This window comes from Mus musculus, chromosome 19 (assembly GCF_000001635.26).
Source record: "Mus musculus strain C57BL/6J chromosome 19, GRCm38.p6 C57BL/6J".
Classification (NCBI taxonomy): domain Eukaryota; kingdom Metazoa; phylum Chordata; class Mammalia; order Rodentia; family Muridae; genus Mus; species Mus musculus.
The window spans coordinates 21,597,308-21,620,971 of NC_000085.6; the positions used below are offsets into that span (position 1 = coordinate 21,597,308).

The 23,664-nt window shown below is 42.1% G+C and overlaps 1 protein-coding gene across 1 annotated transcript in view; it reads right to left on the reverse strand.

The window, feature by feature from the left end:
* Positions 1–5: 5 nt before the first annotated feature.
* The window catches only part of 1110059E24Rik (RIKEN cDNA 1110059E24 gene), a 55,479-nt gene continuing 31,820 nt past the window's right edge, over positions 6–23,664 (reverse strand). Inside the window, exons 2-4 of the mRNA NM_025423.2 lie at positions 21,802–21,908; positions 1,448–1,561; positions 6–1,027 (exon numbers count right to left, since the gene is read on the reverse strand). Of these exons, the coding sequence (NP_079699.1) occupies positions 883–1,027; positions 1,448–1,561; positions 21,802–21,908 (366 nt within the window). The 3' untranslated portion in view covers positions 6–882. The remainder of the gene's footprint in view (positions 1,028–1,447; positions 1,562–21,801; positions 21,909–23,664) is intronic.

Here is a 23,664-nt window from a genome sequence, read left to right on the forward strand (position 1 = left end):
CAAGTGCAAAACCACAGCTTCCCATTTATTTCAATGGCTCAGCAAATATACACACACATATGTACATGCACATGTGTGTAATATATACATTTGTAGAGATTAAGACACACAGAAAACACAGTAAAACATTGAAATTATGACTCTAGCTAGAGTGTGGAAAAGCCCATCATATCACCTGGCCACTATTCTGTGGCTCTAGGGTTTTAAACCCAAGGACACAGACTTCAATAATCACGTGACACTAACTTACACTGTTTACAGGTGAAAACACTGGCAATAAAGTGATAATTCCGGAGGATGGAATTCTGGGAAGGATAACCTTTCGAGGGAGAACTTCACAGGAGCTTCTGATACTGTAAGTATCTCCACTCCAGTATGAAGGTTGGGTTTTCCTTTCTAGACAGTAACTATACAGTCTACACATTTTTCTAAGTGTATATTTCCAAACTAGGAGAAGGTTAAAAAAATGGAATGAAGCATATAAAAACATTTTTGAAGGAAAATCATTACACATGATTGTACGTGTGTGTAGTGTGTATAAAAATAAGCTGTTTTGCTTTGTGCGATGTAAGGGGGCTCTTGCTAATGAGTCACATACCCGAGGTCAGGTTACAGACATGTACGCTGAGCTAGTCATCTTAGTTTTCCATGGATAGTGCTGATGCAGTCACCAACTCTCAACACTGAATAATTTGACATAATGTTTTTCTAAACAATTTCTATAGGTTTTATACAACATGCCATGGTGTGCCCACACATATTCTGTATATACAGCTTAAGTGTTACTGTGAAAACCTTTAAGATTCTGTTACTCAAATGTTATAAATAACCAATGTTGCTCATGAGCCTCTTCTGACTCCCTCTGCAATTGACTTGGTGTTGTCAGGCCTGAGTGTCTCCATCCTCGCCATCCGAGTCAGACTCAGCGTCTAAGTCCTCATCACTGTCTTCCTTCCGTCCGCAGCGTCTTCTATGGCCAGAACCTTCATTTTCAGTGTTTTCTGGAGCGTCTGGTTCTTTATTAAACCTAAATGGAAGAAAAGGAAGACAAGGTGAAAACGAATTCCCAGGCTTCCTTTATCTAAAAGCGATAAAGCCTTTACAAGTCTACTATTGGAGTCTCCAGAGAGAACAGAGCTCTCCTACGGACTAGCTTAAACCTGGAGTCAGCAGATTCTAACTGCTGTCAGAAGAATGGGCCCAAGGAGTCAGGAAAGAAGCCCTTCAGGGAGGATTGCTGTGAAGTGGGTGATGAATATGAAGCTCGAGGCCAGAGCTGATGTTCTTCAATATTTGTCATTTTATAGTATTATAGAAAATTTAATAAAATTGTGACCCTTCTCCTGCTATGTAGAAAAGTGCTTATATTGAACTGTCAGTGCTGTCTAAGAGAAAGCTCATGGATTAACTACAAGACACAAATTCCAGTGTAAAAGGCAGTACTCACGGAATAACGATCTCTTCTTTCTTTCCACATTTGGCACAAACTTCAAGTTCACAGGCACATGGTCTACACATTATGTGGTAAGAGTCCTTTACTGTCTTTTGTAAACATTTAACACTGAAAGAGGAGGGGGAAATTAGATTCTGATTTTTACTGCTTAAGCTTTAGTTAATAATAAAGTACTCTCATTTCTTAGAAGCCCTTTAAGCAATGCCATTCCAAAGGCCTTCGAAGTACTGTACGTCCTGTACTGTTCAAACATCACACAGCACTAGCACGACTCACTATTTCCCAGTGCCTCTCTCTCTGACAATCTTGTGTTTAACTTTGCAGACTTTCTTCCTAATTCAGCTTTTTTTTTTCCCCTGTAAAGAATCCAAGCTTCATCTCGGTGTAAATGAGGAAGAGAAGTCCTGAGACTGCAGAGGGAGGCAGTGTGGGGCTGGGACTGGGACTTTTCCCCAGTGCTGCTGGTATAAAAGCTTCACGCTCAGCACACTTGGGGAAAGCACAGTGGCCTGCACCTTTATCTTAGCCCTTTCCAGCCACGGGCAGCTGGATCTCTGAGTTCAAGGCCAGCCTGGCCTATAAAGTGACTTCCAGGACAGCCAGGGTTACACAGAGAAACCCCGTCTCAACCCTATACATGCCTCCCCTCCCCCCGAGAAAGAGAAGAGAGAGGGGGTAGGAAGGGGGGAGAGGGAGAGGGCGATATGCCCATCTGCAAACTCTCCTTAAGAGCACATTGGTGCCCTGCTCCATCACTCTCTTCCTCTCCTCCCCTTTCTGACAGGGTCTCTCACTGAACCTGGAGCTAGGCTGGCAGCCAGTAATGATCCTCCTCCTGTCTCTACTCCCACAGAACTGGAGTTAAAGGAACCTATGGGGCAAGTAACCATTTTCTCTAATGTGAAAGCTACGATCAGAGCTGAGGCGCTTGATAGGTCAAATGAGCCAATTCACGCCACATTAGAGTATATTAAAGGCAGGTTTAGCAAGGCCCCAAGGCCCCAGGGGAGATGCCATGGGGAGAGAGGAGGGGAGAAAAAGAGAGAATGGACACTCACAGAGAGTGAAGAGAAGAAGAAAAGAGAGGGGCAGAGGGAGAGAGGGAAAGAGGGAGAGGGAGGAGGGGAGAGAGAAAGAGAGAGAGAGAGAGAGAGAGAGAGAGAGAGAGAGAGAGAGAGAGAGAGATAGATAGATATGTCTGGATTATATAGGAAGGAGTCTCCCGGGAAAGGGCTGCCCAGTCCCTGGGTTGGAAAGTTCAAGGTTGGGGCAGGGTATGCCAGGTAGGGACTGAGGGATGCTGGGAGAACCTGGAGGCCAGGTCTGTTTTGATATATGAAATATGTACCTCAGTCCCTTGCCCTGGGGTTGGAAACAAACAGCGTTGCACTTGCACATCAAGTGCTCTTGGCCACCAAGTCATCTGTCCAGCAGCCCCTGCAGCCCACACATCTCTACATACATATCCTTAACTTACCACCCAATGACCTCACCAGGACAGCTTTACTCAAGAAAAATGAACACTATGCCCATACAAAACACTGAATATTAACAATGGCTCAACTTTAAAGTTGTAAAATGAAGCACCCCCGAGATGTTTTCAGCTGGTCAGTGCATAAAACCCAGCTGCACCCCTTCAGTGGACGCCTCCTCAGCAAGAGGTCACACAATGTGGAATCCCTACATCTGGCATTCGGGAAATGCCATGGACAGGGAAGGAAAGCAGACCAGTGTTTGCCAGCAGTGGGCATAAGGTAGGCCTGATCCTAAGTTGACAAGCAATTCTTGGGTAATTACAATTTCTTATCTTCCATGAGCCGCTGATCTAACAACTTCAGCTAAACCTCAGGCTATACTGCAGCTGTTCACTGCAAGGCTGAGCTTTATTGTTGGTATCAGGACCTCCGAAACCCGTGACATCACATAGGCAGGACCCGCAGACCTGTTGTCAAGGCAACAGCCACTATATTCCCAGAATCCACTTGGCTCACCTCCCACCTTTACCTGTGTTCCACCATCACCCATATATAAAGAAAGGCCCTCTGGTCTCCCTTTCTCTCTTCGCCACCACCTTGCGCGACCTCCCCCCCTCCCCAATAAACCTCTTACACATGGAACTGCTTTGGCCGGGTGTGCTATGTTGGATGCAAGCCACTATTCGAACACATCATTTATTGTACGAAATTATACAAAGGGCCTCAACTGTGGGAAATTAGATTGTAAGCAAAACTTAAGATAATAAAAGCCTTTGACATAGAGCTAAATGAAAAGCTATTAAAACTGTGGTAAACTTGGATTACATTATTCTAAAAGGCTTTACTAAATTATTCTATACTTTAAGACTATATCATTAGGACCACGAGGAATAAGTCCCAATCTATAACATTTTCTTTTTTTTTCTTTTAAGTTTGAGGTCATTTAATTTTTAACTTTAATTTCTTTTTTTTTTTTTTTTTTTTTACATTTTAAATGTTATCCCCTTTCCCAGTCATCCTCCCTGCCAAACCCCCTATCCCATGCCCACTCCCATTAAAGTCTCTCAACTTTAACTTCTTAATGTCCTAAAATAGTTTAGGTCATCTGAGAATTCAAGCAACTAACAAGCATGTTTTCTTTTTGATAAATATTTGTCTCACGCTGAAGACCTCTGGAATCAGTAGATCTTTACTAAATTGCCAATGCAGGGTTAACACTGTATCCGAGGGCGCTATCAGTGTTAAGATCTATATGTAAATCTTGAAAATGGCTCAATTGTTTACAGTCTCAATCCATCTGCTCCAACAAAGGTGACTCTTAAGAATTACACATCAGCATAGCTTGCTAAATGCTCCACGTATTGTTTACATGGCCAAAATCTTGGGAGTGAGCCCCAGGAGTCTGCTAAATTCTTCAATGAATTCTTATGCCCACAAACACTTGAGAACTCTTGATATCCATCATAATTAAAAGATTCCTAAGTGGGGGTTTCTGAGCCCTGGTGAAGGTTACAAGGACCAATTCTGAGAACAGAAGAAATCTGAATGCTGCTGAAAGCAAGTGTGATCTTTTCAAAGTGAAATTCATTCGGAACACCACGTTTTGTTAGGTAATATGTCTGCCTGAGTGAAAGGGTCTTTCCATAGGTCAGGCATGTTGGTGGCAGTAGCCATGACAACAGTCTTTAGTCTTCATTTTCTGTCTCCCAAGAGGGTGTGGGTGTGCCTTTTCTTTCAAGTACATAACCCAGGCACAGACCATGAGTAAAGGAGAGGAGTCCCCAAGCTACCAGAGGTTTGCTGTTTTACACAAACCACATGCTCAGTACAACACTGAGTTTTAAACACAAAGAACCCTGATCCTAAATAGGAGAATAGTTTATGTAGCACTTTAATAGACACCCATTTCAAGTTGCATAAAACCCACAAAGTATTTTTCAATCTTTAAAACCAGCTATAAATCTCTCGTTGGGCCGGGCGGTCGTGGTGCACGCCTATAGTCCCAGCACTTAGGAGGCAGAGGCAGGCAGATTTCTGAGTTCGAGGCCAGCCGGGTCTACAAAACAAGTTCCAGGACAGCCAGGGCTATACAGAGAAACCCTGTATTGTAAAACCAACCAAACAAACAAACAAACAAACAAACAAAAAAACCTCTCGTCACTCCACCTGCTTTCCTCACACCTCACACCACTTTATAGTAAGAAATAACTTTACATTTACCTAAATACTTTTTTCCTTGAAAAAAAAAAAAAAGAATTGCTACATTTATAGTATTTTATTAAGGAAATGTCATGGGTGTTAATCCTAGTTTTCCTTCCTTTTCATATTTCTGTGTGTGTGTGTGTGTGTGTGTGTGTGTGTGTATGTGTGTGTGTGTGCGAGAGAGAGAGAGAGAGAGAGAAAGAGAGAGAGAGAGAGAGAGAGAGAGAGAGGGAAATGCCAGAAAACAAGCACTTAAGCTATTTTGGCTATGTGTATATTACAACTAATCAGTTGAAAGTGGCTAAATTCAACACAAATTGTTCTAATAAACCCTATTTACTGACAAAGGAATCCGTAATACACATCTTTAAAATAGAATAGTTGGTTTATAATGAAAACAGAAAAGGAAAAATAAGTGCTGACTTCCTAAGATCTGAACCAGGGCTGGGCAGTGGTGGCACACGCCTTTAATCCCAGCACTCGGGAGGCAGAGACAGGTGGATTTCTGGGTTCGAGGCCAGCCTGGTCTACAAAGTGAGCTCCAGCACAGCCAGGGCTATACAGAGAAACCCTGTCTCGGGGGAAAAAAAACCAAAAACCAAAAGCTGAACCAGGGACAGACTTCATTACATCATCTTTAAGAGTCGCCAACTTCTTTTGAGGCACACTGTTCCCAGTGGGTCCCAAGCTGCTTCCCCTTGAGCATGAAAACCTCTGGGACTGAGGACACCTGAATTACAGTGTGCTCATGCCTACAGATCCACTTAAACAGAAGCCTCATGCCTACAGAGTCACTTAAACAGAAACCTCATGCTACAGATTCACTTAAACAGAAACCTCATGCCTACAGATTCACTTAAACAGAAGCCTCATGCCTACAGATTCACTTAAACAGAAACCTCATGCCTACAGATCCACTTAAACAGAAGCCTCATGCCTACAGATTCACTTAAACAGAAGCCTCATGCTACAGATTCACTTAAACAGAAGCCTCATGCTACAGATTCACTTAAACAGAAGCCTCATGCTACAGATTCACTTAAACAGAAACCTCATGCCTACAGATTCACTTAAACAGAAGCCTCATGCCTACAGATTCACTTAAACAGAAACCTCATGCCTACAGAGTCACTTAAACAGAAGCCTCATGCCTACAGAGTCACTTAAACAGAAACCTCATGCCTACAGAGTCACTTAAACAGAAACCTCATGCTACAGATTCACTTAAACAGAAGCCTCATGCCTACAGATTCACTTAAACAGAAGCCTCATGCCTACAGAGTCACTTAAACAGAAACCTCATGCTACAGATTCACTTAAACAGAAACCTCATGCCTACAGAGTCACTTAAACAGAAACCTCATGCTACAGATTCACTTAGAGACCTCATGCCTACAGATTCACTTAAACAGAAGCCTCATGCTACAGATTCACTTAAACAGAAACCTCATGCTACAGATTCACTTAAACAGAAGCCTCATGCCTACAAATTCACTTAAACAGGAAGCTCAGGGCCTTTTCTTATCAGTCCTTTAGCAGCTGACAGGAACAGGCCTCCCCTGCTGCTCTGTAGTTCTGCCTTGGTTTCCTGGTTACTATGTTCTGACCATGGCCATAATTAGCCCCGGGTGGTATTGGCACACAGGAGGACAGGGCACCTTGGTAAACAGTGACTGTAAGCGCCTCACCCTTTGGTGTGCAAATGACAGAAGCTTAATATCGGCAGATACTCAAGATACTTCCTGCAGTGGCACTAAGCAACCTATGGTGTTTACAATAAGGAGAGTTTAAAACTGAACTATGGGATTAGCTCCTACTAGATTTTAAAATGCTTTTAAAGGAAACACTTACCCCTGCTCCCATTCCAAATACCTCATGTAGTAGTTACAATTAAGTTCCTGGGGTTTCCACATTATACACCGTAGACTTAACAGACAGGTAAAAAAAAAATACTACCTCCCTTTATTGCACTAGTAGCCTGGACTAGGATAATTATTTATTATTTTGAGCTGGGACTCCCTATATAGCCCTGGCTGTCTGGGAACTTACCATGTAGACCAGGCTAGCCTCCCTGGTGAAATGCTGGAAATGAGAGGCACAGGCAGAGGCCAGAGGTGTTGGGTTCCCTGTAACTAGAGTTACAAGTGGTTGTAAGCTGCTTCATGGGTGTGCTGGGAACCAAGCTCAGGTCCTCTGGTCAAAAGCTCGTACTCCAGCACTAAGCACAGAGCCATCCTCTAGTTCCTTAAAGGATATCCAACAGTTCTTCATTCGTGGCCCTTTTCTGCATATAATTGCAGGCATTGCCACTGTGTAGTTTATCTGCAAATCCAGGTCAGTTTGTGAGGGCAGAGGTTAAAGAATGAAGATTGCTCAGCAAGGTATGCTGTCTGGCAGAATCTCTTTTGTTCGTTTGTTTGGTTTTGGTTTTAGAGACAGGGTTTCCCTGTGTTGCCTTGGCTGTCCTAGAACTTGCTCTGTAGACCAGGCTGGCCTGAAACTCAGAGATCTGCCTGCCTCTGTCTGCCTCTCATGTGCTGGGTTTAAAGGCGTGTGCCACCACTGCCAGGCTAAGAATGCAGACTTTGAAGGTGGTAAAGCCTGAACTGTAGTCGATGTTTTCCATCTCCTTCCTGTTCCTCCATCCCCCACATGCATGGTAACGATGTACTGTGACAGTGAGTTGGCCCTGCCACTGGGTGCTTGCCTCTCCACCGCACCCCCAGTACAGTATGACTTAAGGAGCCTTAGGATGTCGATCATCCTCTGGGCTCAGAAACTGCTTTGTTATTATAGAACACTTCTTGTTTCCCGTATTTTCAAAATGCTTTTACTATTTAGGCTTGGAAAATGATATCTCTTCTAAGATGAGAAATGATTTTCTGTTGTGGTAATCGTAAGAATTATTTCAAGCATTCTTTATAGAGACTTGTCAGGAAGCTGACACAGTTTGGGCAGACAGGGAAAAGACCGTAACTAGTCAGAGCAGGCCTGCCTGAAGAGGTTGTCTTAGTCAGTTCTCTATTGCGGTGATGAAACACCATGGCCTCAGCAACACCCTGGAGGAAAGGACCCTGGAGGCAGGAGCTGGTGCAGAGGCCATGCAGGAGTGCTGCTTACTGCCTTGCTCCTCATGGCTTCTCCAGCCTGCTTTCTTACAGCACTCAGAGCCACCAGCACAGGGATGGCACCACCCACAATGGGCTGGGTCCTCCCCATCCATCATTAATTTAAAACATGTCCTCTAGGTTTGCCTACAGCCTATTTTATAGAGGCATTTTCTTAATTGAGGTCCCAGCCTCTAAGAAACAATCCAGTACAGAGATCACAGAGCTAAACTCTAGATGAATCAGTCCATTTCCTTAAGTAGATAATTAAGGTCCTTACTTTTTACTTAGTATCCTTTCAAAACTGTCACAGGAGTGGGTGCTGGTGACACTCACTTGTAACCCAGGTACTTGGGAAGTAAAGACAGGAGAATCAAGAATTCAAGGTTGTTTTAAATCAGGAGTTAAAGGTTGTTGTTCTTTGCTCTATTGTGAGTTTGAGACCAGCTTGGACTACACTGAACCTCAAAGCAAAAAAGCCTTGATCAACATAATCACATAGTAGTGGCATTTTAAATAGCCACTATCATTTAAAGGTAGGAAGCTGAAGAGGTGGTATTAAAAACTCTAGCAGCTGACCCCGTATGGTTAGCAAAGAACATATTCAGAATTGGGATCCAGACTTTTTGCTCATAATCTCTCACTCCTGGCTCTATTTTAGTGTCAGATCGTTAAGGTTGGCCATTTATCATGTTTTGAACAATTCCTGTATCTTAAATAAACTAAAACAAACATTTTATAAAATGAAGACACCTGCTAGAAACCATGTCTTATACGAACAATTTTTTTAAACTCTAAGAACCAAGAGACTAAGCTGGATTTAAAAGACAATTTACTATAATTGTTTTATTAGGAACAATAAGTATTGTTATGATTTAAGCAGTAGACACCATAAAGTCACACAATGCAACAGATAGCACTCAAGGGGTTTATTGGCGGAAGGGGGATGGCTATGCCAAGGCTGGCTCTGAGAGAGAGAGAGAGAGAGAGAGAGAGAGAGAGAGAGAGAGAGAGAGAGAGGCAGAGAGAGAGAGAGAGAGAGAGAGAGAGAGAGAGAGAGAGAGAGAGAGAATACCTACTGTAATGGGGTGTATAGCGCATGCGCATTGGGAGACTAAGAGACTTGTCCAAATGAGTCTCATTTGGCCGCTGACGATGGCCTCCTATTCCTAGGTTACTCAAAGTGAGCTTAGGGTGGGCTTGGAAAAGTCCAGGCTAATAGAGATATTATCCTGGACATAACTCTTAAATTTCTAAAAGAGAAAAAAAATATAGAGATGCCAACCAAGAATTATGGTTCAATTCTCAATTATTTTAGATAGTATCTTCAATATTCAAGGTACAAGATGAAAAATATGAAGAGTCTTTGCTGGCAAGGAACTCATTCAGTTGGAGTCCCAGGCTTGTCCCCTTCCCCCACATGGTCCAGCAAATCCCATTCCTCCCTCTCTCTCCAACCTCACCCACTCAGAAAGCGTCCCCAACAGAAAAGTCGCCAAAAGCCCAGTCCTGCATTCCTACCAGCTGTGCCAACCCCCTCATCTGAAGTCATCACACACACACACACACACACACACACACACACACATACACACCACACAGACACATACACACGCACACACACCACACACACACCACACACACACACACACACACACACACACATACACACACCACACAGACACACACACACACACAGACACACACACACACCCCACACATGCACCTGGGCACAAGCCTAGTGTGTGGCAGACACATCATTTTCCTTCACCTACCCTCTATAAAAAAAACTTCCCTGCCGAAGTCTGCCCTTAACTTCTTCCTGTCTTGTCCCCCAAAGCTTGTTGATAGCCCATTCTCAAATAAACCTGCCTTTTTAATTTTTTTTAATTTCAAGATTTATTTATTTATATACATAAGTACACTGTAGCTGTCTTCAGACACCCCAGAAGAGGGCATCAGGTCTCATTAGGGATGGTTGTGAGCCACCATATGGTTGCTAGGATTTGAGCTCAGAACCTTTGGAAGAGCAGTCAGCGCTCTTAACTGCTGAGCCATCAATCCAGCCCCCCCCCCTTTTTTTACTTTTAATTCTGCTTGAATTAGCTTATTTATCTGGAGCAGAAAACCTATTAGAATTTATTCTCGGGAGATATGGGTCCACAGGCAATTCCCAAGCAGAAGGAGACCTGGGCATTCGAGACAAGACTTCATAGGAATAAAACTGTAACAGCAAGAAGAGAGGTTCAGAATGGTCCTGAGTCCTGACTGGGCAGTGCATGGCTGATGTTTGCAGAAAACCTTGTGAAGAGTGCCTGGGAAAGAAGGGAAGATGAGTGGAGCCACCTACCTACCACACCACACCCTTACGAACGGTGCAGGCGTCTCACAGCTCTTCTAAGTTCATTTGTCCTGGGTTTTGCTGTTTGATAAGACAGGGTGCCCTATAAGACACTCATGTCTGCCACTCGGCCTTCCCAGTGCAGCAATAACAGAAGCACCACCATGTTCCTGTAACTTTGGGGGTCCGTGGAGATGAATAATATTTGGCAGTTGGGGAGATGGCTCAGAGGTTAAGAGCACTGAATGCTTTTAGAGAGGACCCTGGTTGTGACCTGTAACTCCTGTTCCAGGGCTCTGATGCCCTCTTCTGAATTCCACAGGGACCAGGCGTACATGTGTTGGAAAGACATATATGCAGGCAAAACATTCATACAATAAAAATGAATAACAAAAATTTTTAAAAGGATCACTAATCGGCTGAAGAGGAGGAGGAGGAAGCAGCAGCAGCTGCCACCAAAGGGTGAGGGTGGTGGCACGCACTTTTAACCCCAGCATTTAACCCCAGCACTCAGGTGGCAGAGGCAGGTAAATCTTAAGTTTGAGTCCAGCCTTGTCTACAGTTCAAGTTTCTGGACAACAAAGGCTACACAAAAAAACACTTTTCCCACAAAACCAAAAAAAAAAAAAAAAAAAGGAGGAAGAGACTTAGTTGACCTCAAATATAATCAACACATAATCAACAGAAAAGTGACTTATTTCTGACCTCAGGGTGCTAGATCGACTGGTTACATTTTTATTCTTTCATCAAAATAAACATCTATTACCATTTATTTAAGTATTACAACGCCGAACCCCACCAGTCTCTTCCTGTAAAGCACGTGAGACTAAGCTGTCTTAGTTGACACACACACCTACAGAGAATTAAAAATCCCTTCAGAGAAAGCTCAATCATTAAATACCCCTTTCTCACGCTGCATTTCAGAATGATTCTTCCCCCTAATTATGTATGTGGTAAGTAATCAAAATTCCACTGGCCTAGCAGGAATGTGCAGGTTTATTTTTTGCTAATGCATTTATTTTGGTGACATTCAGGAGCATCACTTTAGGTTGACACTGGAATATGTAGTGAACTATAATTCAATACGTAAATACGCCAATCTTTCTGAGTCAATACATTTTGTGAAATGTAGTGAATACATTGTTTTTTTTTTTTCACTTAGTCTAAGACCTTAATGGAAAAATTGAAAATTATAGATGAAGTATGCTGAGACAGGAAAGGGTTTAACAATTACAAACCAGAAAACAACCCAAGTGCAACATTTAATTGGCAAAAATAAAAACAATCTATAGAAAGGGAGCTATTAGGCCATAAGCATATAAAGATCCAATTTTTACCACTTGAATTTTGGATTTAGAGTTACATGGAGAACAAGGGATAGTCTATACTCATCAGGGGCATACATCATTCATCCGGCTCTAAGAACGGAAGGGAAGCTGGGTGGTAGGGGCGTGCCTTTAAGGAGACAAAGGCAGGCAGATCTCTGAGTTTGAGGCCAGCCTAGCCTAGAGTGTGATTTTCTGGATAGCCAAGGCTATACAGAGAAACCCTGTTTTCAAAACAAAACAAAACCAAAAGCAAAAAAACAGTAACAAAAGGGAAAACACCAAGTGTGTCATGAAAGCTACCTATCTGCACTATAGTTACAATGTCAGAAAGACTGGTATTGCAATGGTGTCTGTCCGGCCAACACATATAATTAGTGAGTGCCAATGGGCCAGAGTAGCAAGGCACTACTAGCATTCACTATCCTGCTCTCTGAACACTAATGCCTTGTTACCTCGGGAAAATGCGGGCAGTGGTCCAGTGGTACTCTTTCCTGTTTGTCTTCTTTTGTGGTCTTAGACCAGGCTGTTCCTGAACTCCCGGGCTCAAGCTATCCTCCTGCATCAGCCTCCCAGTTAACAGGGAAGACAGGATCACACCACCGCTTTCAGAACTAGGGTATTACTAAGAAATTCAGAATTACAGAACTTCTGTATGAACTCAATTTCCCTGAAAAAGCCACCCACACTGAAGATTCTACAGACCAGGGGGTGCCTCACTAGAACTTCTAGGGCTGTGGAGAGTTGGAGGTTTAACAGATGGTCAAAGTTACCTGGAGATACCTAGTCAGCAGCCATCACTACCCACCTGTGTCTGACCCAACGTCCTCTGACTGTCAGGTAAAACCTTTGGGATGTATTAACTGGATAGAAACTGGATAGACCATTAGTTTCCACTACGCCAGGGCTAGAGCTAACTCAGCTAGCATGAGACCTATAGAAGGGACCTCTGCTTGTTCAAGGCAGCTGCCTACCCTCAGTCCTCAGCAGTGTATTTTGCAAGTGTCTTGGTTTCTTTTGTTCTATAATCATAAAGTCATTGTAAATACTTCCATTGGGGAAATCTGAGTCTATGTCCCAGGGTCGCAGTCACTCATATTTAGCTGAAAAAAAACAAGAAACAAAAAATCAAAACTATCTCTTGTTCCTGTTAGAATAAGAGCTATGTTCTGCATCGATGTCCTTTTCAAAACCAGATGGCTGACTGAGGCTGTGGGGGAAGGATCGTGTATTTAAGGGTAGCTAGGGTATATCAGGAGTTTGAAGCTAGATTGGGCTACACAGAAAGATCCTATTTCAGGAAAACAAAAACTGATTCACAAGTCAGGAGCAACGAAGATTACAGTTAAGCTTCTGCTTACCAGGTCACAAAGGAAGGCCTAGAGTGCCACCTACCTCGGTGATCCTGACACCTGGGATGGGGGTTGCGGATATGAGGGGCTCACAGCAAGCCTGTCTCAAAAGACCAAAAGGGATGAAAAAAGTGATGGTGCCAGCCTGATGAATAGGGACACAGCACATGGTGGCATGGGGTTCTTGGCAGCATCTCATGCCCTCTCTGTGTCTTCCAAACACGACCTACTTTGGTTTCTCCTGCCTTCTAGATGACCCCTCCACCCACACTCGCAGGTCCTTTATAAGAACAGTAAGGACTCTGCCACAAAGCAATTTCTTCAACCCCTTTTAAAGATTTTTATTTAGTTATTTTATGTATGTGAGCACACTGTTCTCTCTTCAGACAGATCTGAAGAGGGCATTGGATCCCATTACAGATGGTTGTGAGCCACCGCGTCTGCGCTCTTAACCACTGAGCCATCTCTCTAGCCCTCCTTTTAATTTGTTAAATCACAGGTTTATTTATCTCTGGGCCAACAGAGATGTCTGAGAACAGGTGAGATGAGGAGCAACAACAACTTTAAACGGAACAGTAAAATTTATTTAATGGAATTAAGTATGAAGAAGTAAGGTGAAAATACCTTATAAAATAATTGGTCTAAAGAGTATCAAGTAATTTAGACACCTTTTAAACTTACATTAAGGTTTAAAAGATTTTGCCCTTTTCTCAAGCAGGGCAAGAAGGCCAGAAATGAAATAATTTTTTTTTTAAATGTCTTAGGTCAGAGGGATTATGCGTCTAACTCAAGACAAAGTAAAGCACAGGAAATTTATATTCAAACGCTAATTTAACTAATCCTCCAGCCCTCTTTTCCCATTCGCTCGCTCCCAGTACAGAATTAATCCCTCCAAAGGTCCTTCACTTCCACTCAACAAAAGCTTGGTGCTTCACTGAATCTTACAAACGCCACACTCTTGCTTACTGAAGAGGTCTGAAACTGAACCACACGGACTTGGTTTAACATATTATGCTTAGAACACCCTGGGTGTTTCTTTTTAAGTACATGTATTTATGGAAAGACAAGTAAGCTTTACTTTTAGTTCTCAAATGCCTTTGTTCCAGGTAACCAAGCAACAGTCTTTAAAAATCCAAAAAAGTCTAGAGGTAATTAATTACCTGTAGACACCTGTGTGCATGCTCATGAGCCTGTCACAGCGCCTGGGCTCTCTGCCACCCACCGTACAATCTTTCTGCCATCAGCTTAGACACCTAGTAAGGCAAATACCCACATTTATATTAGACTCTCTAAGCTACTTTTCTTCCTCTTTCCATCCGTTAAACACGCTCATCGGTAATAATGAATTAGCCCAAGCTTGACTTTGTCCTAGTGCTAGAGAAGCAGCTGACACAGAATGGTAACAGCCACAGACTGGGGCCTGGGTGGAGTGGGCGCTTAACTTATTAAGGAGGAGTATCATGGTGGCTCTTTGTCTCCCAAGGGGCATAAGGAAAAGGCTGGAAACTGTTGACATTGCTATGACTTGGGGAAGAAGGGAGATTACTGGCAGATAATAAATAGGAAGAGGCCAGGGATATTGTGACACATCTGACAGTGCATGGGACAGGCTAGTACAAAGAGAAATACTTGCCTAATATGTCCAGTGTCTCAGGCAAGAAATACTATTCTATTCATGCTTTTATGTAAGGATTTTGTTTTCCCTTTCAACACAGTATTCAATTAATTACTTAAGATTCGATGCTTGACTGATCGAGTTTGCGGTAGGTGATTTTGTCCCACTTAGGCTAGGGTGCAGACCATCTTAAGGTACAGAAAGCTAAAATATGACATGAGTCAGCACATTTTCAAACTGAGCCATTTTTAGTTATGATGGGTCAATTAGGCTGTAACCTATTTTGTTTTTTTGTTTTTTAAATGGCTCATCACAATGTATTTTATGTTAAAATGTACAGCTTTTTTGTTTTTTTCTTTCTTTCTTTTTTTTTTTTTTTTGAAGTAACTGACTAAAAAGAGAACAGGTAAATATAAGAGTGCTGCTGGCTCCAACTTTATACAAGGTGGCGCCTCTCCTGCCTGGCCCTTACTGTCACCTGTACAGGTACAAAGGCTACAAGAGGAAGCAATAGAAACAGACACAAATAACTTTTCTGCTATTTATTTATTTATTTATCTATCTATTTTATGTATATGATAGTTGTGAGCCTTCATCTGGTTGTTGGGAATTGAATTTAGGACCTCTGCTTGCTCCGGTCAGCCCTGCTCACTCAGTCCCTACTCGCTCTGGCCCAAAGATTTTATTATTATACATAAGTACACTGTAGCTGTCTTCAGACACACCAGAAGAGGGCATCAGATCTCATTACAGGTAGTTGTGAGCCACTATGTGGATGCTGGAATTTGAACTCAGGGCCTTCGAAAGAGCAGAGCCATCACACCAGCCCCACTTTTCTGCTTTTTTACATGTGATCTGCAAGCTTAGTTTGAGCTATTCACAAACTACTTTTCTACTTTTCCTTACAAAAATAACTCCAATATTTTATAAAAGTAGAAAAATCTACAGGTGGAATAAAAATGTACAGTTAGAGGCATTTCCATAAAATAGCAACTTTACACCAAATTCAACTATTTCTTTTTAAAATCCTGCCAAGCATTTGGACATGTATGAAATGCTTCAAAACCTGACAGATAAACACTGAGATATGCTTCACTCAATAAGCAGAAGTGTGCATTTATAAAACAGAAAGCTGCCTTCCCTCAGGATATAACCTGTTTTGAGGTATATCTGTATAATTGAAATATAAATCTGATCAAAGGATAATTTCTATAGGTGATTAGCTTGAATGAAATGTTTAATGTTCCAAATTAACCTTTACCATCAGCATCATCAACAGATTAAAATTCTTTACAATGTATTTTAATACACAGTGTCAATACACAGTAAAGAGTTCAAATCCCAGCAACCACATGGTGACTCACAACCATCCATAATGAGATCTGATGTCCTCCTCTGGCGCAACTGAAGACAGCTACAGTATACTTATATATAATAATAAATAAACCTTAAAAAAACACAGTAAAACAAAGCAAATACAGGTGAAGTATATTCCTACAAAAATACAGTCATAGACTGGACTTTGAAATCCCCAAATACCTACTGTGCTACATGCTCAGATTGACAGTAACTGCAAGTAATATTTTTAGTTTGTAAAACTTTAAAGCATTCTAACCAAAAAGGTGCCTTGGATTAGTGACTATCTTATGCTTCCAGAATCTGAGCTACAGAAGGTGTATGAAGGCCCTCATGTAAGAGAAATCCTGCTGACCTGAAAGACAGACAAAGGTAGGAGGGACAGAAGCTCCGCTAAGGTGCAGGGTCCCATCACTACCCCACCTCGGATTTACACCTAACTGCATGCTTTGGCCTATTGCATTCTCCATGGTGTCCTGCCTACAGCTCAGCACACATGCTGTGAGACACTACAGTTCAATCCTCTCTCTTTATCTTTCCCCTCCCCCTTAACTTCTTAGTTAGTCTGCAGAGAGCAGACTGAACTATGTATCATAAACCTGCCTAGAACTCTAACTCCCTCTATACCTTAGGTTGGCCTTGAACTTGTGATCCTCCTGCCTTAGCCTCCTAAGTGCAGGGTTAACAGGTGTAGGCCTAGCTTGAACTTAGCTATTTCTTCAGGTCTCCATTTCCTTATGAAGGCTCCCATGCTATATAAAATGTGTATAGTCACGTTTGCCGGTTCTGCTTTAGATCCAGAATCCCAGCTAAGGTTCAGAAGCGGAGATGAGAAAGGCATGTCTTCCGCTCTTCTACTGGAGCTCTGCTTTGAAGACTATGGCTCTGATTATTTCCCAGGGTCTTGTCAGCTTTGCTTGGAATAATAAGAACTCGAACGCTCTTATTCTTGGTGATTTCCCTTAATGATTTATCTGTATTTTATATTTGTACAACTTATACAATACTGTATTTATATAGTACCCCATTCCCTTCATTCTGAGGCTTTGGTGTGATGGCCTTGAGTCCTATTTAGCCCTCATCTCCCTTGATATAACAGTTGATCGCATGAGACCCATGAGGGGCACCCCTTTCTTCCTGGGCACTAGTAAAATCTGCTAGTGATCTTTCACAGTGGCGTGTTTGTATCAAAGAGAAGCAAGCACAAAGGACACAGCAGACTACCAGGAGTAGAATTCAAGTAATGGACATAGAAGAAATCTAGTTAAGTGACTGCATTTGTTACAATGTAAAAGTCTGCTAAAAAGCGGCATTCAAACTGCTCTGGGACACAAGCTGCCAGGGGAAGGAGCATGGGCAGCAGCAGTGCACAGTGCTGAAACCTTACACACTCCGTACGCCTTGTAGGAAATGCTCTAAACCACACATCTTGTGTTCGGCTTATTAACTAACAATATATGGTTTATTGCACAGCTAGTTTTAACTACTACCTGGAAAATAGTTATTCATACATAGAAATCTAAACTTGTATGCTCTAAGCACCCTTGTAACAGCATACCTTTCTGCTACCAAGTTAGGTGACTTAGCATAAGATTCTACAGTCTTTTTATCAGTGAGGGTTTGCTGGTTTTATGGGGATAGAATCCAGGGTGTCAGCACACCAAGCACACACTTCACCATTGTGCCATTTCACCATTAGCTGAAAGGCTTTTTTTTTTTAAAGGAAAGATGCTAGGAAGCAGGAAAAGCACTGAACAAATAATCAAGACACGAATGACTCTATGTAAAAGGAGACTCAGCAATAGCAGCAGGAAAACCACAAGTCTAAGAAAGTAACAGAGTGAAAAAAGCCCAAGCAGCTTAACTTACCATTGACCTTCTCTGAGGCCTTTTAAACAATATCAAGAAACACCTAAGTATGCAAAAAAAAAAAAAAAAAAAAAAGCCACATTAAGTATTGTTTTTTTCTTCCTTCTTTTTTGAGACGAGATCTCTGTGTAGCTCTAGCTATCTGGGAATTCTCTGTGAAGACCAAGTTGGCCTCAAAGTCACAGAGATCCACCTGCGTCAGTCTCCATAGTAAGTGCTGAAGTTAAAGGCATTTGCTATCATGCCCACTGGTATTTAATAGTCTTAAATAAACAAAATGCTCTACACCTCGACTTTTAGATTCACAACAAGTGTAAAAATAGTTTCCACTGGGAACCAACAGCAAATGCAATAATCTCTACAGTAGTAAGATGGCCAAGTCTTAGGATTTCCTCCCAGGAAGAAAGGTGTGTCCAAGTAAGATGGTGCCCTAGAAACTGTGTGACCTTGCCCCCCAGGAAGCCTCAAAGCTAGGCTCCAGCAAATGGGTGCACAGGAACCCCATGTTTGTCATTCTACATCAGTTGGACAGCAGTGACCGAGTACTATCTTCAGAGCAACTATCGTTTAAAATTGAGCAACTCAGGGAGGCTGGGAACAGAGAACTGCCGCAGGGCAAAGAGGCTACATTCAACCTGGCATGGTTCTGTGGTCAGAACTAGTTCTGTGGGGTCATTGAGGACAGCAAGGAAGCCTGACCCAGGCTGAAGGGCACACAGAAAAAAGCATCCCTGCTCTCCTGAGTCCTGGACCAGATTTTAGCAACTGAAATACTTCTAGAAATTGACAATCCTTTTCAGACTCAACCTCTGGAATAACCAATCTGTTGTCTAGAGCTCAGGAGCCAGAAGCTCCAGTAGACAACTGACACACACCTGCAGAGGGACTAGTATTTTAAAAAGGCTTAAAAGCAAGAAAACTTTCTTGTACAGATATCAGGGCTGTACTTAATTCCCTACTCCTGAGGCTCTTGTAAGATGTTTTGTGTGTGTGTGTGTGTGTGTATACACATGTGTGTACATATACTTATATGTTATATATATTTCCTCAGATAAAACATAAGTCCCCTTGGGCACGATCAGTGAAGTCTCAGAAGGGTGAAGGACTAGCTCTCAGCCTGCAGGGCCCAAAGTGTCACAGAGGCTCCTGTCACACAAAGAAGGTACACTATTAATGTAAAATCAACTTTGGAGGACACTGAGCATCTGTCCACACAGGCTTGATACCAGCACGCACAAGACTCCACAACCTAGTAGACTTGGATCTAGAGGTGAAACTGCACAATAAGAAGATCCTCGATCTTGCTTTCTCTCTAGCCCTCATGCTCCCTCTCTCCCCCTCCCTTCTCCCCTCTATCCATGTGACCACGGCGGCCCTCTGCCTCTTTACTCTTCTCTGCTTTTCTGCAATAAAACTCTGTATTTTTGTTGTTGTTTTGTTTTTCGAGACAGGGTTTCTCTGTGTAGCCCTGGCTGTCCTGGAACTCACTCTGTAGACCAGGCTGGCCTCAAACTCAGAAATCCACCTGCCTCTACAATAAAACTCTAAAACCAAAAAAAAAAAAAAGATCCTCAAATACAACCAAAATGGACAACCTAGCAGATGATCAAATGATCAAATCACAATAAAGAAATGTGAGAAACGTAAGAAACCAACACAGCATGACCCTTCAGAGACACCTGAGTGAGTATGAGATCTAAAGTTTACTGTTAGAAATGAACATTGAGGCCGGGCGTGGTTGCGCACACCTTTAATCCCAGCAGTTGGGAGGCGGATTTCTGAGTTTGAGGCCAGCCTGGTCTACAGAGTGAGTTTCAGGACAGCCAGCACTATACAGAGAAACCCTGTCTCGAAAAAACAAAACAAAACAAAACAAAACAAAACAACAACAAAACCCAAAACAAACAAACAAAAGAAATGAACATCAAACCAGGCGTGGTGGCTTTAATTTCAGCACTCAGGGCACAAAGACAAGTGGATCTCTATGAGGTCAAAGCCAGCCTGGTCTACATAGTGAGTTCAGGACAACTAGAGCTACATAATGAGACCCCGTATCAAAGAAAGAGAAAAACAACTGCAAAATGGATACAAATAACAGATCAATTCAACTCAGGACCTAGGAAGGAAAGTAACCAACATAAACCAATGGTCAGAGATGGCTCCTGTCACACAAGGAAGAGGATCTGAGGTCAGATCCCCAGCATGCATGTAAACGGCTGCTTACGGCAGTGTGTGCCTGTAATCCCAGTGCAAGGGAGGTGGAAACAGAAGCATCTTACCAAGGCCAAATGGCTCTCAGGAAAACAAAGAGGGCTGGCTGGCAGAATATAAACTTGTACAGCCACTGTGGAAATCATGTTGGAAGTCCCTCAAAATCCAAACAAACCAACCTAACAAGTGAGCCACTATACCAAACCTAGGTATATTCCTGAAGGACGAGGTCATACCACAGCCACTCACACATCCACAGCCATTGCCGCTCTAATCTTAATAGCTAGAAAGTACACTCCACATCCTTCGCTGAATGAACCAGCAGAGAAAACATGGTGCATATATATGATGAAAGCTTATTTAGTCACACAGAAAAATGAAATGATATTTGAAGGAAAATGAATGGAATTGGAATTACTACAAGCAGCAATACTGCCTATCTCCTCTCACATGTAGATTTATGTGTATGTATGGCATACAATTAGAAATGGGACCATGAAAGAGGAGGACAAGATCTTAAGGGATGAGGGAAAGAAGAAAAGTGAGGGAAAAGGGATACCGCTCTGTGAAAGCAGAAGTAGGAACTACCTGGAGGGAGGAGGAGGGGCAAGAAGAGGGCAGCACATAGGGAGGGCAGAAGGGGAAGAAGGCGCATCAAGAGAGATGTAACTACTAAACAGCTAAAGAACTATAACACATATAAAGCAACAGTGACAAGTTGTTAAATAGCTACTACACAGAATACCAAATTAAAACAATATAAAGAAATGCATTAATATTTATAATAAATACTGCCAGGTTCTTTGATACAGCTATTATTTTCCAATTGTCCTTACTCAGCTGAAATAAAGGACATAGATGAGGCTGATGCCAAAGTGTCTCAAAATTACAGAAGAGTTAGAGGCAGACGGGTAACAAATTAAGCTGGGTATCTTTTCATTTTGACTCAAGTCTTCAAATGACCGAAACTGTAAATTATGAACCAGTGTTCATGTATGATAATCTACCCACAACATTTTAGTAACTTCCATGGTTTGAATTAAGAGGTCAGACCCCTTTTAAGAATTGGTATAATATCTGTGCATAGTGCACATGGTAATAATGCCAGCATTTGGCGGCTGAGGTGGGATGGTCATTAGTTGGAGGATGGTCTAGGCCACACAAGCTCAAAAAAAAAAATCATAAACACAAGCTACAGTAAATACTGCTACTTATTCAGTGGAAAATAGGATTTTACAATAACTAGGCTTTTTCCAGTTGTCTTCAACTTACCTATCAGAAAAAAGCTTCTGTAAAAATGGTAGAAAATCGGACAAAGAATGATAAATCTACCTTTTCATCTGTCTGCTTTCATAACCCAAGATTCAGCATTCAGTAAAATGAAATTCTACACGAGAGAAAGGACTTCTCTATTTTCTTTCATGTTCATCTAAGCACAGCTTTGAGACACTACGATGTCTACATCACTAGAAGGAATTTAAGAACTGGGACTCACCACTTCTTAGGCTTTGACAGTGGCTTGTATTTGCTGTACTTTACACGCCACTCAAGAACTTCTTTGCAGCGCTGACATACTCCATCATGAAGTTTTGCATTAATTTTCTAAAAGCCAATAAAATAAATAAATTAATAATTTCATCCACAAGTCAATATGGCAAACCCCATAAAAAAGTTCATGGGAATGTCATAAAAATATCCTTGGATAAGCAAGGTGACTCAACAGATATAGGTGCTCGCCACTGAGCCTGAGGCCCTGAATTTAATCCCCTGGACCTACATGGTAGATCTCCCAATGCAAACTATGGAGAACATGCATACAAAACAAATAAAAACAATTTAAAAATTAAATGCAATGACTTAGCTTTCATCTATCTAAGATTCTATGACAAGTATGTGTTTTATGACACTACTCAATTTGATTCTTTATAAAGGAAATAATTTCTAACATGCTAACATGTTAAAGAGTTTTGAAGACGACGCTGAGAAAGCCTTCCTCAGACTGCCCCAACCGGGGATTCATCCCATAATGAGCCACCAAATGCAGACACTAATGCATATGCCAGAAAGATTTTGCTGAAAGGACCCTGATATAGCTGTCTCTTGTGAGGCTATGCCAGTGCCTGGCAAATACAGAAGTGGATGCTCACAGTCATCTATTGGATGGAAAACAGGGTCCTCAATGGAGGAGCTAGAGAAAGTACCCAAGGAGCTGTAGGGGTCTGCAACCCTATAGGTGGAACAACAATATGAACTAACCAGTACCCCCTGAGCTCGTGTCTCTAGTTGCATATGTAGCAGAAGATGGCATAGTCAACCATCATTGGGAAGAGAGGCCCCTAGGTTTTGCAAACTTTATATGCCCCAGTACAGGGGAACACCAGGGCCAAGAAATGGGAGGAGGTGGGTAGGGGAGCAGGGCAGGGGGGGCTATAGGGGACCTTCAGGAAAGCATTTGAAATGTAAATGAAGAAAATATCTAATAAAAAAGAAGAAGAAGAAGAAGTAAGCCTTTCTCACTGGCCCTGATGGAGTAGATCAAGACTAATACTGGATAATTAAGACACATGGATTTTACTGTTTGTAAACTAGACCTAAATAAAAAAATGTAATAAAAGAAAAGAAATCAAGATTATTATTATTCAACAATTCAAATTCTACCAATGCCTCTGAATTAAAATGAAAAATTGTGATTACCAGTTTCTTTGGGATAGCAGTAACTGGAAGTCAAGATGCGCTAGCAAGATGTAAGCAGGAAGCCAAGGGCACTTCCTTTCCTTTTGTGTTTCTATGTAAGCCAAGTCTTTTACAAAGGCTCCTTGGAAGTCCAATCTCAAACTAACAAAACCCCTGCGCTCCCTTGGTCTCCTGAGAATACAGCATGGACGTAAACACGGACAGCCAGGGGACAGGGGCTTCACTAGCTGCCCACAGGAAGAAAACATTACAGTTTTATTCTCAAGATGGGTTTGTATAAACAGGCGAGAGTTTAAATGTACCCTAGGTCCTCTGTACTAGATCTTATGGCTTGTTCTGAGAATCCTATCATTTCTTTTGATAAAAGAAGAAGGCTGGTCTTTGCCCACTGTTAGAAATATTTGCCAAATAAAGGGCAATTTTTTTTCTCCTTTTGTTTCCTTTTGAAAACACCTGGGGTGGGGGGGGAGGAAGCACATCACACAAGATGCAGTCTTTGGATGGCCACTTGATAGTGAGTTACAAGCACAGTCTGTGGACTAGATCAGCTGAGGGAAACAATTGAAAAGGCCTCTGCTAGCCATAAAAGCTGACGAGATGAGATATTTTCTCAAAACATTTATTCTAAGAGAATATATTTCAAGGTCCACAAAATAGGCTTTGG